Raw genomic sequence first — 16,427 nt, forward strand, 5'->3', positions numbered from 1 at the left:
CACGACCTCTATGCCCCCATCCCACGTCGCATCAAGGCTGCTCTGAAGGCGAAAGGTGGCCCGACACCATATTAATCTGGTAAGTTGCAATTTCATTCAGGTGTTTCCATTTTTCTGATCATCATTTGTACAAATATCAATATCCAAAAGTGCTTGAAGTTCTTTTTTCACATAAATATCCCACGTCAAATGAAAAAGGAATCAAAATGGAACCATTGAAAGTAAAACGTAGACAAGTTCAGCATTGTTTAGAAGGTGCTGTCTACAATGCACTAAGCAAAGTGGGTCGGTGCGTCAGAGTGGGTGATAGGAAGTCACGTCCTGTTGAACCATTCAATCTCTGCTTTGTGGTTCGATAACACGCCATTTTATGGTTACTCATTATGTATGAAAGTAATATAAGTATAATATGCGCATTATATTTTATTTTAAAAATTGTGTGATATTTTTAATTACGCATTAGTGTAGGAATACTATCATTGTTAATAAAATAAACCATTGTTTTTCAGTCACTGGGCGCTAATAACTTAATTGTGTAAATTATTTACTTCAACTCATATTTACGTAAAATATAGGAAGAAACAACTGTCTGTGGCTGACAATGAAGGTAAGAGTGACACAAGTAGAATCAGTGGCGTATTCAACCTTATTTTTAGTGTAACGTTTTGTTCTAATATTTTAGAAAGGAACATGCCTAGGCTGTCTCGAAAAGGTGTCGACAAAGTGATATCTCGTCTCGAATAGTGTGCTTCTATTCGAAGACCCTCTCTTGTCTCTTGGACCAGCTTAGTATGGAAATACGACTATCTGTCAAAGATGTGATTATTCACAGTAGTTAGAAGGTGTTAACTTTACATTGTAAGCACAGTTGATATCTTTACGCAGACACGAATGCTAGGACGGTTTTAATCAAGGATGTTATAAATAGAGGATCTGCCCATATGTATCTTCATCCTATTAAATCGATGAAGCCAAAAAACAACCGAGCATCGGTACGTCTGATTGGCTACTCTCGTTTCTGACATCGTCTGATTGGCTACTTTCGTTTCTGCCATGATTGTTGGCTCAAAACATTGCGATCCTATTGGGCAGAGTGGGCAGAGTAGGGGTGGCGAAACTGTGACGTATGGCTTCAATATTTTGTTGTAAGGGCACATCCTCTATTTTATAAGATCCTTGGTTTTAAGGTAGTGTTACATTGAGAAAAATCCGTTCTCTGGACAGCGGTATATTGTACAAATATACGGAATCCTTTTGCTTACTACATAAATCAGTACGGAGCATACGCTATCCATATGCCACATACGCACTGCCCTTAGATGTTACATCATGACGCAGCAGGATGTCTGACATCTAACAGTCTTCCGTATATTACATACGTATAAGTGTGTTATATACGCCAGCTATATGCTATATACGTCGATCTGTATCTGAGATCTTGACCACTTGTATTGTTTCATACAGAAAGTACGTATAAATGTTCCGTACTTATACGGAAAGTAATTATAAAACATGCGTTTTCAGTTATAATTTTGCTGTACGTTAAGTCCAAACACTACAGGATTTACAAATGTAACATACGTTTTCACGTACGCCACATACGGTTTTTTCTCAGTGTATGAGACAGATGGCATTGCTCTATTTTTACAGACCACCCACCGACCTGTACAAGACTTTCACCACAAGCTAATATTGCATCCAATCGCGGCAGGAAGGGTCGAAGGACGAGCATGTGTCCGAAGAGAGCAAACACGTTACCGAAGGTGCGTATTAACATAAAGGAACATTTCTTTACTTCAACAGTCGATATTATGGCAAGTTTTACGCACGGTTTAAGGTAATACTATTGTTCATGTATGTGTAAGGATACCAACAGTAGTGGATTTTGCAGCAAACGTCCAAATAATCTGGATGGACTCAATGTTCCATGTTTTCTTGGTCTACGTATTCGCCTAATTTCTATCCCATTAAACACATCTGGTTACTGTTGGCTATGAGTCGAGACAAGACAAGAAATAAATTTGTCTCGTCTCGTGTTGATTCTCGTAGAAAATAAGTATCATCTCGGCTCAACCTTTTCTCAACTCATTGTGTAAATTCATGTACAAAATTTATACCCTGAGTTTTCTTCGTGATTTCATCTAGGTTATCAGAATCCTTTCTCACAGTGACGACGCCAGAGGGGGGGTCAAGGGGGGCGAGCGCCCCCCTAGTAGCTACTTCTGCCCCCCTAACTGCCACCTAGACTGTCACCCAGACCCCTACAATCTTTAAACATTCTATATGTAGTATTTTATATCAGTATCATAACCAATCTCATTGACAAATTGTAGTCTACTTTCCATGCATTTACTATGTAAAAGATTAGTCCTCAAGCTTTCTTCTTTGAGCGTCTGGGTATGCACGCATATTTCTGTTTTCTAATTTAGCGCCTTTTGAGGTAAATTTTAGTTATACTTCTTTCTTATAATTTTTAATTATTTTGCCCAGCGAACAATAGTAGATTTGGTCGACTTGTTTTCTTCTCATTGGATCAACTTCGATTGAAACAAAAGAAAGGTAAAACCAGTTACGTAACTTGTTTGTATTTGTCCAGGTTTGAAGTTTTCAGTTTCATATTTTGTTTTATTTAAAACTTCTTTTTTTCTGAAACATTATTCTCGGCTTTCAATATTCAAGAGGATGTGCTTATAACAGCTTAGTTTGCAACTACCAGGGCTTAATTTTTTGAAGGAGATAAAAAGAGTTGTGTTTTCCCTTGCAAATGATAATAATAAATTTATGGAATTAAATTGATTCCCAATAAAACGTATTGTCAGAGTGCTGATCTTTAGTTAGTAATTGGTTTATACTAGTGCTCCCTTACTTATTTTGTTTGAAAGTACTGACGTGACGTCTACCATATTGACTAGGAAGTGCTTTTACTTTTTTTACACTTCCCCCGAGAGTCAATATACTACCTTGTACAGTGCTCCAGTTTTTGCAGGAAAGTTAAAAAATATGAAGATTTCCTTGCACCACTGTTCTTAGCACTACCCCTAAGTTTCGGAAATAAGTACACGTAATAGTTAGACGGAGCTAATTCTGCGGAGTAAGAATGATGATCTAGATATTGAAATCCTAGATTATGCAATGTCAGTTGTGTTCGCAGGGGCTTGATGGACAGGTGCATTCCCCTGAAAGAACAGAATTCCTTTCTTTTCATTTTCCGCGGCGTTGAACTTTGAATTTTTCTTTCAGTTTTGTAAGTAATGTAGAGATTCTGGATTGAATATCTGACCGTTGCGGAGGTAGTCTATGAGTACGACTCCATACTTATCCCAGAAGAATGTTGCAGTTTCTTAACCTACTTCTGTGTCTTGAATTTCTTAGGGCGATGGAGAAATGAGTGCTACTACTCCATTGACTGCTATTTCGACTCAGGATCATAGTGGTACAACCATATTTCATCTATGGTTACTATTCGTAAGCGAAATTGATCAGCATTACGGTCAAATTGGAAGAGTACTTCTCTTAATGCCGTCACTCTTTTATTCTCCTGACAGATATTTTGGGAACCCATTATGCCGAGAACTTTCGCATACCCAAGCCATTCTGAATTATGCTACCGACGAGTTCCAAAGAAATGCCCAGAATCTCTGACACAAGTTTTGCTGAGAAGGTAAAAACTGAGAAAGCGGTATGCAGCCAGACCTCAGACTATAATATTGTGAGTTTACTATACACTTTAAAAACTATATAAATAATAGCTTAAATTATTTTTGTAACTCAAAAACTGGGGTGGCCTAGGCCCTCCGGCCCCGGGCTATATCCACCGCTGCAATTTTCAAGAATAATATCACAAATTGCATCCATAATTTCGGGAAGAGTCATTGCTTTTAATCATCTTGGATGTAAAGCATAATTTGTTGAGAAATCGCCGCGTTTATACTAAGCCACTTACTTCTTCACCACTGTATATAACGGAGGAGAATCCCGTGGTGTTTCACTGATTTCCTAATTAATTTACTTCGATGACTTTCCTTGATGGAACAAAAATGTTATAACAGTTAGAATCTGGATTTTTGTGAAATTATCTGTTTGGGCACACATAATCACTTCAGAGGCCTGAGAAACAATAAAAATTTAATTATTAATATGAAAATTTGTATTTGTACATACAGAGATATGTTTTTCTAAACTACCGTTTCATTTTTCTACGTAGTACCTATACTCCTTCTGTATTGGACTACGACATTTTCAGCAGCTCCTCGTAAATTCTCTCTTTCTCTCTCTCTCTCTCTCTCTCTCATATATATATAGAAAGAGAGAGAGAGAGAGAGAGAGAGAGAGAGAGAGAGAGATGCGTAGCATATAGTTACTAGATGAATGTGTTACTGGTAGCATACGCGAAAGTAATTCAATTTATATTTAGGCTTCAAAAGTTTCATTGAAAAATATTTCATGTGCAGACGTTACTTATTTGTTAGTTACAAATTTTACTTGAAACAAGTTTAATTTATAATCATATAGGTCTAATATGAAAACAGCAACGAAATACACAATGTAATGTAAAATAAGTCAAACGTAATAAATATGTCATTTTTGGTATGGCAAATAGCTGCCCCCCCCGAAAATGTATCTGCCCCTCCTTTGCCCCCCTAAGAACTTAAAGCTGGCGTCGTCACTGCTTTCTCATCACGATAGTTCTACTCAGAGTATTAAATAGTAACAGCATTTAGATAGTTTTTATTATTAGAGTACAGTACATTGTTGAATTACGTACTTGCGTATCTTTAAACGTCGATATATGTTTTCCATTATGTTGTGTATAGGCTATTCACTTTATCAATTTATAGTTAATCATGTGAAGCATGTAACACACAGTGTTTAAGGTTTAAAACTTGGATGAACAGTGTTGCCCACGGAAATTAAGAAATTCCTAGTTTTGTCTCGGTTCCCAAACGAGGTACTTCATATTTTAATTCGAGCCAAGACAAGACATTTCTAGTCTTGTGGGCAGCGCTATGTCTGATACATTATTGAAAAAGTGTCACAAGTCAGAAAATTTTCCATGCTTGCTTAACGTTTATAAGACATGGCTCTCTGTATTCTAGGAGGATATCGAATATCTGATGGTTTTTTATGTGTCATCGAGTCGCAACCGTTCTAGACTCCTACTAATCTCTGAGTATTCTGGTAGATTCTTGTAGTGCTGTCGCAAACTGCAGAGAATACTAAGTGTTACAATTTCAAACTTATATGATAAGTGCTCTCACAATTAAGGCTTTAGTCTCTTTTCCTTCGTTTTCATGTTGCAATTTTAATGTCCATCAGTGTATATTATAAATAAAGCATATGGTCCAATACCATTTTTCTTTTCCTTTTTAGGAGCTTCCTCGTCTCTAAACGGTTAGCGTGGGAAATCCGACTTTGATTCCTGGCGGGAACTCATGTAGATCGGATTCCACTTTAAGCTGTAGGTCTACGTGTCATATAGCCTTGCTGCTGGAAGTTACGCTAAACTGAATAATATCATATCATATCATATCATATCATATCATATCATATCATATCATATCATATCATATCATATCATATCATATCGTATCGTATATCTCATCACGTCATATCATATCATATCCTATCTTATCCTATCATATGTATATATTATCATATCATATCATATCGTACCCTATAATATAATATCCTATCCTATCATGATATATCATACCTTATCCTATCCTACTGTATATCTTATCATGTCATATTGCATCCTGTCCTATAATGTCATATCTTATCTTATATCCTATCATGTCATATCATACTTTATCCTATCCTGTCCTATCCTATCATATTCTGTCCTATCCTATCCTATCTTATCCTATCCTATCGTATCCTATCGCCTATCTTATCATGTCATATTATATCTTATCATATCCTATTTAATTATAGGGGCCGCGGTGTCTCAGTGGTAGAGCGTTCACCTCTATTGCTCGGAGTCAAGGATTCAAACTCTGTTCCCGCCAAGTGAACTTTGTGGTGGACATATACCGTATGCGTGGGTTTTCTCGGGGTTCTCCCGTTTCCTCCCACTTTCTTCATTCCACCATTTCATTTATCTTTCACCATCGCCGTCTCCTTTATTCTAACCGGCATAACCGTGGGACGTAAAACTCCAAACTTTCATTTCATATTTTATCATGTCTTATATCCTACCATATCATGTCATACGACACCTTATCCTATCCTATCGTATATCGTATCATATCATATGATGATGTATATCGTTTCATGTCATATCATAATGTATCTTATTTTATTTAATCTTATCTTGCCTTCCTTTTGTTATTTCTAGGAAAGTTTGACACTAAAGAAAAGATCGAGAGAATAACCCTTCGCGCCTCCAATCTGTCCACGGTCAGCACGATGCCAAATTGGGAACAAATAGGCATGGAGGCTGGTGTATCAACAATTAATATGAACAGCGAGAAGGACAGTATGAGAAGAGGTAAACAAAATGTTATTTTTCAAGCCATATAAGCATAAAATTACAAACTGAGACGTGAAATGTAAACAAAACTTAATGAAAATCTCGGTAGTCTCATTGTTTTTTAAATAATAGAAATACAAAGCTAAATAAATAGAAATACAAAGCTGTGTCCAACACTTGGAATGCGTTTGGATTTCCCTATAAAATAACATGGCATATTTGTTTCGAAAATATTATGAAAACTATTTATTTTATACGTTTCAAAATTCGTCGAAATTTTTGTTAGTATCAATATTGCATGTTCACTTTTACTTTTTCTTGCTAGGGTAATATTAGAGGGCACTAATTATTTTTTTTTCATTTAAAAGCTGTTTAATATATGGCCGTACATTTTGCAACAACGCAGAACAGCAGAAATGAGGCTAACCAGGTAGTTTTCTTTCATTCTCTGTTCTCCGCTAGGTCACTTGCGCGAACTTTGGGTTGTCCCCGCAGATAAACCGATGGAATGCAGATTGACAGCAGAAAAGAGCAAAGTCTGTTTTCTCTCTCTTCATAGACCTTAAAGATTTCATTGATTCTACGTAAATATCTCCGCGAATAGCTACCTGTGGAGGCATATTGGAGCTAACGACGTATGAACGTTTTACAAAATCTATCTTTGTTGCTTTCAAGTGAGGGAAATGTTCATCTTATAAAAGTAGTTTCGACCTGTATAGTGTAGAGCAAACTAGCTTACTTGTCGCATCAACTGAGAAACATTTGCATAGAGATCGAAGAGGATTTATCCTGTTCTGATGTATAGCGAACTACAAAATAGTTAATATATGTGTAAGAAGAAAACGAATTGAGAACTGCTTTTCGATATATCGTGTCGTTTATGCTCTATGTGAATCAATATTGAAACTGGACATAGTAGTAAATTTCTACCAGTTCCGGTTTTCAATAGAGAAATAGGAATGGAGAGGGTATATTTTCTAGAGATGTTGAATCAATTCCCTAAAACCGCTTGTCGATAGCTAATATAGTTTTTTTTTTTTATTTATTGACCGTAAGTGGTCGATCTCTATCACTTACGATTTATAAAGAAGATTGACAGAGGAAATGGAAACTATTGTTAGTACCTATTCTTAGGCTAAATCGATTCCAGAAAACCCTTCTCCATATCTCTTGCTATTTTTGGTGTGATACCTATTAACAGACAGACGGACATAGCCGTTCTATTAGACTTCCGATACTTATGCATAGAATAGTTTGGAAGTTTAATAAACCCAGGTAGAAAAAAAATAGTATTCATCAAATCTATTTTCGTGCAGATTAAGAATATGGGAATTTCAAGGATTCTTTTACATAAATTATTATGCCCTAAAGAACGGTTACCATGGTGGTTCAGTGGTAGAGTGCTCACCTCTGGTATGTGTGTGCTCCCCGATTCCAGATCGCACCAAGTGGGCTTTGTGGTGAATGTACATCATGTTTGTGAGTTTTCTCGAGGTTTTCTCATTTTCTCCCACTTTCTTCATTCCACCATTTCATTCATTGTCATCATCTCCGTCTCCTTTAGCCTAGCCGGCATAAGCGTGAGACGTAAACAAATAGATTTCATTTCATTTCTAAATAATAACCTAATGCATTCTACAGTGTTCAGTTCTTGGCTAATGCCCCAATAATAGCGTACAGGTTGATGAGATGCTTGCAGATTGATATGCCATAAAATCGATTATTCATGCCAAAAAAAAAAAAAATATTGCACCAATCTGCCAGGTAGTCACTTCAAGCAAGAATCTATCTATTTCGTTCAAATAGTGTTCCCCATGAGACGAAACGACACGAGCAGTGTCGGCGATTGGACGTTAAAAGTGGGGGGACAAGACATGATCTGAATATTTGTATATCAGTGTTAGTTTTCCTGCTTGTTTCTAACACTTTGTTTGACGAAAGGTTGTATAACTAATAGGATACTATCTTTTTCAGTTAAAATATTTTATATCGTATTTCGCATTTTATTAAGTAAACTAACAAGAGCAACACAAGTAAGTACTAGCCCTTTGTACTCTTAAAGAACGAAGGTATAAGAAGGGATTTGATTCCTTGCTCATGAACATCTTAAAATTGTCTAGAAAATTGTGTGATCATATTATTTAATAACAAATTTACAAAACAAATAAATAGAAAGGATAATAATAATTATTGTAATGAATAATGAGGCTTGTTTTGTAGAAGTTATATTGAAACTGGTGATTAATGAACAACTTATATTTTTAATTCCACACATGCCATTATATGTATGTTAATACTCTAGAAAGTGAAAGATAGTAAATACTACAAGCATTTACAAGTTAAATACTACGACATTTAAAGAAATACGCAATTGTAAATTGCAATATTAATTGCTTTGAGTTGCAATTAAAACACAATTTCTGTAGCTTTCTGAACTCCACTGGAAGATAAATAACCAATACGTACTCACGCAACGGCATATGGCACCATTTTTTTCCATGAGGCAGTAATACATACAAAAACTTTATATTTCCAAATGAAACTATATACATTAAGGGGTCACTTCAAAAAAGTGGGGGGCAACTGCCCCCTCCTGCCTCCCCGAATCGCCGCCCCTGGACATGAGAAATAAGGTTTTCTCGTCTCGTCTCCTAAATTTAATATGTCTTGTCTTGTCCTAATCCTCAAAGACTTCTTTCGCTCTTGTCTCGAAATTTTATTGTTCTGTTTTTGGTAATTTCTGTTTTTTAAAAAAATATATGCCCGAATTTTTTCCTTAATGTCATCACAACCATTCCGCGTCACGATTGGTTCACGAATAATGTGATATAACAACATTTAAACCATACTTAATGATTGGACTAAATTGTGTAACGATTTGCATATTTTAAAAGTAAAGTCTTTCCAGCATTAGAACAAAGTAGACGTAAACAAACCAAAATGAATTACTCCGCGGCTCACACGTGCTTCGGCAGCAAGAGACGTGAACAACAAGATCGTCTGCTTACTTACTGTCGTCGCATAATTTCCAGACTATAATTCTACAGTTTGTTGGTAAATAATTGACGGACTGATACTTACTACTGCTATGTTGGAGATATATAAACGAGATTGCCTCTTATTCCTGTTGTCTTCTTTTGTGTTTTATAACACGAGACGAAAATGGGTTATTGCCACACATCGTCGCCATGAAACTCTGCATCCTACAACAATTTTAAATAAGTGGGGAAGGCGCGTGAACGCATACGCATGCGCAGTAAATACTATATGTCCAGATACGGGTGAGGTTGAAATAAAGCTACATCTGTTGTTAAATATTATATATATATATTGCGCTTATTATCACAAAATGTAGGATAAATTCAGATATTTTTATTTGAAATTATTATTTTAGTAGGGATTATATTGCGGTAGGATACTAGCGCACTGAGACCAACAACCAAACAGTGGTCATCGACAAACTGGTGGTCAGGTGGGTTTGTTTACATCTACTTTTTTCTAAGGCTCGAAAGAGAATAGATAAATGCTCTTCATTGGTTTCGTACCTTCATTTTATCAATTTGTAGTTTTTTTTTTTTTTTTTTTTTTTTTACATATGAATCATTTAACACTGAAACAGTGTTTGAGATCAAAACTTGGGTGAATCAGTGCTGGCCACGGGAGTTGAGAAATTTCTCGTCTCGAAAACGAGACGGTAATTGTTGTATTTCTTGCCTCGTCTCGAATTTAAAAAGATACTTCTCGTGTGGTTTTCGAGATTATAATCAAGACGAGAAATTTCTGGTCTCGTGGACAACACTACGTTCAGAATAGGATGAACTGGTGGAATTGCGCAGGAGTGCGAGTAGTTGTATGCAAGGATCTAGTCAGGATATCCGGTTTGATAAGACTGATTTATCAATGTATTTCCGGTATTGGTATACACTATGTTATAGAGACCCTATGTTTTTGATATCATTGTTTTCCGGATGTTGATAATGATAAACGTTAATTGGATGTAGTGGAAAGGGGGGAAGAGTGGTATGTTGTTGATAAGTAGAAAATGATAAATAGGAACAGGATGTAGTGAGTATCATATAAATGATAAATATGAAGATAACTTCCGGAAAACGCGACGCAACGTGTGGGCGTACGTGGACGTTTATGCGAATGTTGATTTTGTTTGATGGTACGTACACATGATTACAATTCTAGGAATTTGTATTGTTGACAAGAAGTGATTGATTATCGTGTAGAATATACTTGGGAGAATATTAAAATTTGATAGGAAGCTTGTTTAATCAATGGACGCCATTTTGTTTGACGTAAACGCATAAATACTCGGTGTTAGGACCATGTTGTATGTATTTTGGTATGGCTCCTGTACGAAAGCTAGTGTTTGACGACGATGAAGAAACTATGCTTTCTTCGCCATTGCCGCGGAAGAAATCGAAAACTGAATCCCCGTTGAAGTCTAACAGTTTGGACTCTGTAGAAGTTGTATATTTATCATCATCTTCTGATGACGAGAGCGGGGAATTAATGGAAAAGAAAGAAAAGAGTGAAGATGTTGTATACCTGTCATCTTCGGATGAAGAAGATGCATCATCAAATGAAACAGATATCGAAGAATTATTTTCACGGACACCACCTTTATCTCCATCGTTATTATCGAGGACATCACGATTTTGGAGTTTGAATTGCTGTTGTAGTAATTATAAAGTGGATGTGAAGTGCATTATGCAATCGAATAAAGAGTGGGAGACAGACAAAATTTTAATTTGCAGTTCTTGTACTGAAGGGGTTGAGAATCAAATGGCACATGACTGTTTGTTTATATCAAGAGAAGAATTAGAAGAAAGAGTAGTGACGATTTTAATGGATGTTGATATTGATGAAATTTTTATACGTATGCGAAATCACACGTAATTGGCATTTGTACACAAGAAATTTTTTATGAGACTTATTTTGACTTACTTGAAGAAAGAGACGAAAAATTTATAAGTGAATTGATTGATATTTTTGAAAATAAAGACAAAAAGAAAGCATATGCAAAGTGATTGTGTAAATGTGCATGTACACTACTGAGTGGATAACAATTTGAAAGACATGATAAAACCATATGTGAAGTGACTGTGTAAATACTTACAATGATTTGTTATATTAGTGGATATTTGTGATATAATATTGCAGTTTTTGTTGTTTTACTCTTTAATCCAATTGTACTGAATCCTGAGAACGCTGGTGATTTTGCAGTGCAGTATTTATCCAATGAAATAACTCTTATTGATTTGTTTGAAGAAAGACATAGTGAAATCTCAAGTATAAACTTTATACGAAACACTGAATTTGTTGGACAAATTATTCCATTTTTACTGCAACGTAAACATGTGCTAATGAATACATTATTAACATACACGATTTTAAGATTTGAAATTATGAATTTATTATTTGTGAATTTTGTTTAACTGCATTGATTAATAAGATCACCAGTAGAATATAATTTACTACCGTTATTTAATTCGTGTAATATTATTATACTATATCACACATACGTAACCTTTTATATGAAGTTTGTAAGCAAGATGCAACCTTTTATTCCAAAGGTGCATTATACACATTGCATGCGAACGTATTTAATGATCGTTTTATGAACATAATATTAAACTTGAGAAAAAATCAGGATGTGCATTTCGTAATGCACAACAATTATGTTTTGGTGGACAGCATTAACATTGCTTTTATAACCTTGTAATATTTTGCAGATTAATGTTTGTAAAATACTTTTGTTTTTAAATGATGATGTATATAAAGAAATAAACCTTATATTTTAGAAAATTATGTTGTTATTTTTTCATCACTTATATATAGATATAGAAATATAATAATAGGTAAAATGATGATAAGTAATACATGATATATAATCACTTTGTTATGCATTTACATATATTACTTGTTGTGTAGTATTGTTTTATATATATATATATGCATTATTTTACATTTTAAGAAAACGAGGAATAAAAGACACGTGCAAAATATTTTTAAAAAGAAGAAACACAGACTGTACATAGTATTTGAATTTGAAATATCCGCTAGAGTGAGAACGTAAAATACATGTTTGTGTAGTAGAGGGCAGCAGTTGTAAGGAAAAGAAAGATATTGCGTGTTATTTGTTGAGAATATTTTGTTGTTTGAAGATGAGCATTAGTGAAAGTAAGAATTGTGCGTGTGAGAAATTAAGTATTGACATTAATTGTATTAAAAAAGCTTTAATTAGCTGGATACCAAACAAAGTATTGCTATGCAAACAGTGCTTTGATAATTTAAGAAATGACACTATTCATACGTGTATTTTGAAAAGTAAGCATGTGTTGGACTTGGAAGCTTTTAGTATTTTATCAAAAGATGACACGTGCAAGGAAATCATGAAAATATATAAGGAATCACATAATATTTATAGTAAAAAGGATTATATTCTTTTGCAGTATAATTTTTATATACTTTATGAAAGCATTATATGTTATATGTTAATGTACGATTGTGATTTTGCAAGAGAAATATTATTACATAAAGATTTTTTACACGAAGCGTATACGATTAGAAATAATTTTTGTATGTTTTGTAGAACAGTATATGTGTGTTGTTGAACGCATGCGCCTATATTAAAATTGTACGCATGCGCAGTCGGTTTTATATTGTAGGAACATTACTTAAGTAGAACAGTATTTTGAAAATGTGTAGTAGACGAGTATTTGCTTGTGAGTGTATTTCCTCGAGAGAACATGAAAAGAAACGTATTTTAATACAATCATCTGATTTAAAGAAACTGAAAATATTACATTCTAATGATGAAGTAATTCAACCGTTTAGAAGATGTTATAGATATGATGATGAAATTTCTTTTGAAAAAGTGTATCCTAATTTATATATTGAAATTTCTGAATTAGACAAAGTGAACTGTAAATGCAATCGTTTTAAAGTAAGTGAACTGTGCATAAAGGAACTGTTTGAGAATTATAAAGTAAAAGAACTAATACTTTGTATTACCTGTTCATTAAGGATTTCAGATGAAGTTGATTTATGCAGATTAACATATGAGAATAGATTGAAACGAACTGTTTGGGAATTTTTAATTAAGAAGACAACTCGTGACATAGTGTTTGAACTTTATTTAGCGAAACATTTATTTAATGAAAGTTATGAAAAGAACAGAACTCTTTTAAATAGATTTAAGTTATCATACGAATCACTTACGTTTTCTGATACTTATATTTCCCAGTTAGTGGAACTGTTTTTAAACAAAAACTAAAAATGGCTACAGGAAACAGACCGTGTGTGTATAATTGTAGTTCTTTTTTTGTGAATGAACTACAGTGCGTGTTGGAATGTATTTCAAGATGGAAGCCAAATTATAAACTTGTATGTGAAGGTTGTTTCGAAAACTCCCGTATTATAGACTACCATGATTGTATTACTGGGGACTATGAAATGATGTGCTTTAATGCATGGCGTGTTATGGTACGAGGGGATACTTTTGATGAACTGTATGAAATTTTTTCATCATATCACCATATTGAAATAGATGATTGGACTTTTATTTATGTATTATATAATATTTTATTAGACAAAAATTATGTTGATTTAATCACAGAGCTTTTTTTAGAAAAAGATTTTACTTATAATTTTTATAATTTTTAATTTGTTTCATGTGTTAGTGAAATAAGTAAACGAAGTGAAAGTTATAAATTGTAAATACATTTATATTGTATAATATTTATTGGTCATTTTTTGATTTATTATAATAAACTTATTTACCTTTGTATGAATTTAAATATGTAAAGTTATAGTAGAATATAACATTTTATATTTTTTATATCATATACTTTATTATTATATTTTTATTTATGATATATAATCATTTTTTGTATATTATCTGAAAAAAATGGTTTTGTTAATAAAATTTTATTTGGTTAAAAGTATTTTTGTTATTATTTACCTTTAATTTTGTACGCTGATGCACATAGTTTGTAACCTAGATGTTTTGAAAATATTTTAAAGTAACTCGTAGAATGTGATTATTTATAGGATTGCTTCTTATAGAAGCTCTGAACAATCTTTGATTGTGATCGAATAAAACTATACGTTTGCAACTTGTAAATAAGTCGCTTCTTATAGAAGCTTTGAACAATCTTTGATTGTGATTATTTATAGGATCGCTTTTGAAGAAGCTCATAAAGACAAACTGTGTTTGGAACTTGTAAATAAATCGCTTTTTGTATTTTATATTCTCCTTTTCTGTTTTCCACGGATCGTTTGTTACACAAACTCTTAAGAACACTTACAGTGTGAACCTACAAATAGTTGGATCGCTTGCTATGCAATTGTTTAGGGTTCGCTTCTTATATTTATATTCTCCTTTTCTATTTTCACGGATCGTTTGTTACACAAACTCTTAAGAACAGTTATAGTGTGATTATTTACTGGATCGCTTCTTATAGAAGCTCTGAACAATCGTAGATTGTGATTATTTATAGAATCGCTTCTATAGAAGCTCATAAAGAGAAACTATGTTTCGAACTTGTAAATAAATCGCAGATTGTGATTACTTATAGGATCGCTTCTGAAGAAGCTCTGAACAATCTTTGATTGTGATCGAATAAAATTATATGTTTCAAATTATAGTTGGTTCGTTTGCATAGCAAACTCTGAACATGTTTTTAAAGATCACTCCGAGGAAATATGTTCCGAAATTATAAATAAGTCCTTGTCTATTTTTTTACGGATCGTTTGTTACACAAACTCTTAAGAACACATGCAGTGTGATTATGTATTGGATCGCTTCCTATAGAAGCTCTGAACAATCGTAGATTGTGAACCTACAAATTGTTGGATCGTTTGTTACACAAACTCTTAAGAACACTTAGTGTCATTATTTACTGGATTGCTTCTTATAGAAGCTCTGAATAATCTATGATTGTGATTATTTATAGGATCGCTTCTGAAGAAGCTCATAAAGACAAACTGTGTTTGGAACTTGTAAATAAATCGTTTGTTACACAAACTCTTAAGAACACTTACAGTGTGATTATTTATTGGATCGCTTCCTATAGAAGCTCTGAACAATCGTAGATTGTGAACTTACAAATAATTCACTTCTAAAGTTCATAAAGAGAAACTACGTTTCGAAAGTACTAAAATGTGAAAATCTTAAAATTCTTATAGAAACTCATAAGAACACATACAGTGTGAATGTATAAATCGGTAATGTATGCTATATGTTTAATACCCAGTATTGCATATTGTAAGCAAGATGTTGCAAATTACTGTTAATATTGCAGAAAAGGAAAAATACCCACGCGTCAGCACTACTGTGCCGTGGCACGCCATGTAAAATTTCCGCGCGGCCGGATGGCTTTCGCGACCGGGGCCCGCTTTGCGCCTACCGTTATTTCGCGCTTTTTTACGCGCTGGAACCAGAAACGGGTTTACGGGAGGTACGCAAAACGGGAATATTTTTTTGTATATACAAAAAGTATATATTTTACATATGCCAACAGTATACTGACATTGAAATATTTTCCGCATTAGTATATGTATGTAATGTACGAAATATCATATAAGTGAAAACGTTTACATTATTGATCTATACCATTGATATGACCTTTTTTTAATGTTACTTATACGCGTTATTTATAATTTTGATGACATGTTTTATTTTCGGCGATATTATTTTAAATATACAAATGAACACATATATTTAAATATGTTTATATTTACCAGTTACATTATTATAAAATAAGTATTGTGTGAAGTATTTTACTTCTTTTGGTTTTATACTGAAAAGAAATATTTTTACTTTGGAATTTTTATTCATTTTGCTTTTGTCCGTTTCATATACGTAGACCTTATAATGACTGTATGTTTCATTATTTACTATAGAAATATGGTCTTTATATTATAGTTTGACTTACATTCT

At 33.7% G+C, this 16,427-nt stretch overlaps 1 protein-coding gene across 1 annotated transcript in view; it reads left to right on the forward strand.

The window, feature by feature from the left end:
• Positions 1–512: 512 nt before the first annotated feature.
• LOC145683277 (uncharacterized) overlaps positions 513–16,427 on the forward strand; it is an 84,098-nt gene continuing 68,183 nt past the window's right edge. The window contains exons 1-2 of the mRNA XM_081754643.1: positions 513–607; positions 6,338–6,490. Coding sequence (XP_081610769.1) covers positions 6,409–6,490 — 82 coding nt within the window. The 5' untranslated portion in view covers positions 513–607; positions 6,338–6,408. The remainder of the gene's footprint in view (positions 608–6,337; positions 6,491–16,427) is intronic.

This window comes from Thermobia domestica, chromosome 4 (genome assembly GCF_964235325.1).
Source record: "Thermobia domestica chromosome 4, izTheDome1.hap1.1, whole genome shotgun sequence".
Taxonomy (NCBI): domain Eukaryota; kingdom Metazoa; phylum Arthropoda; class Insecta; order Zygentoma; family Lepismatidae; genus Thermobia; species Thermobia domestica.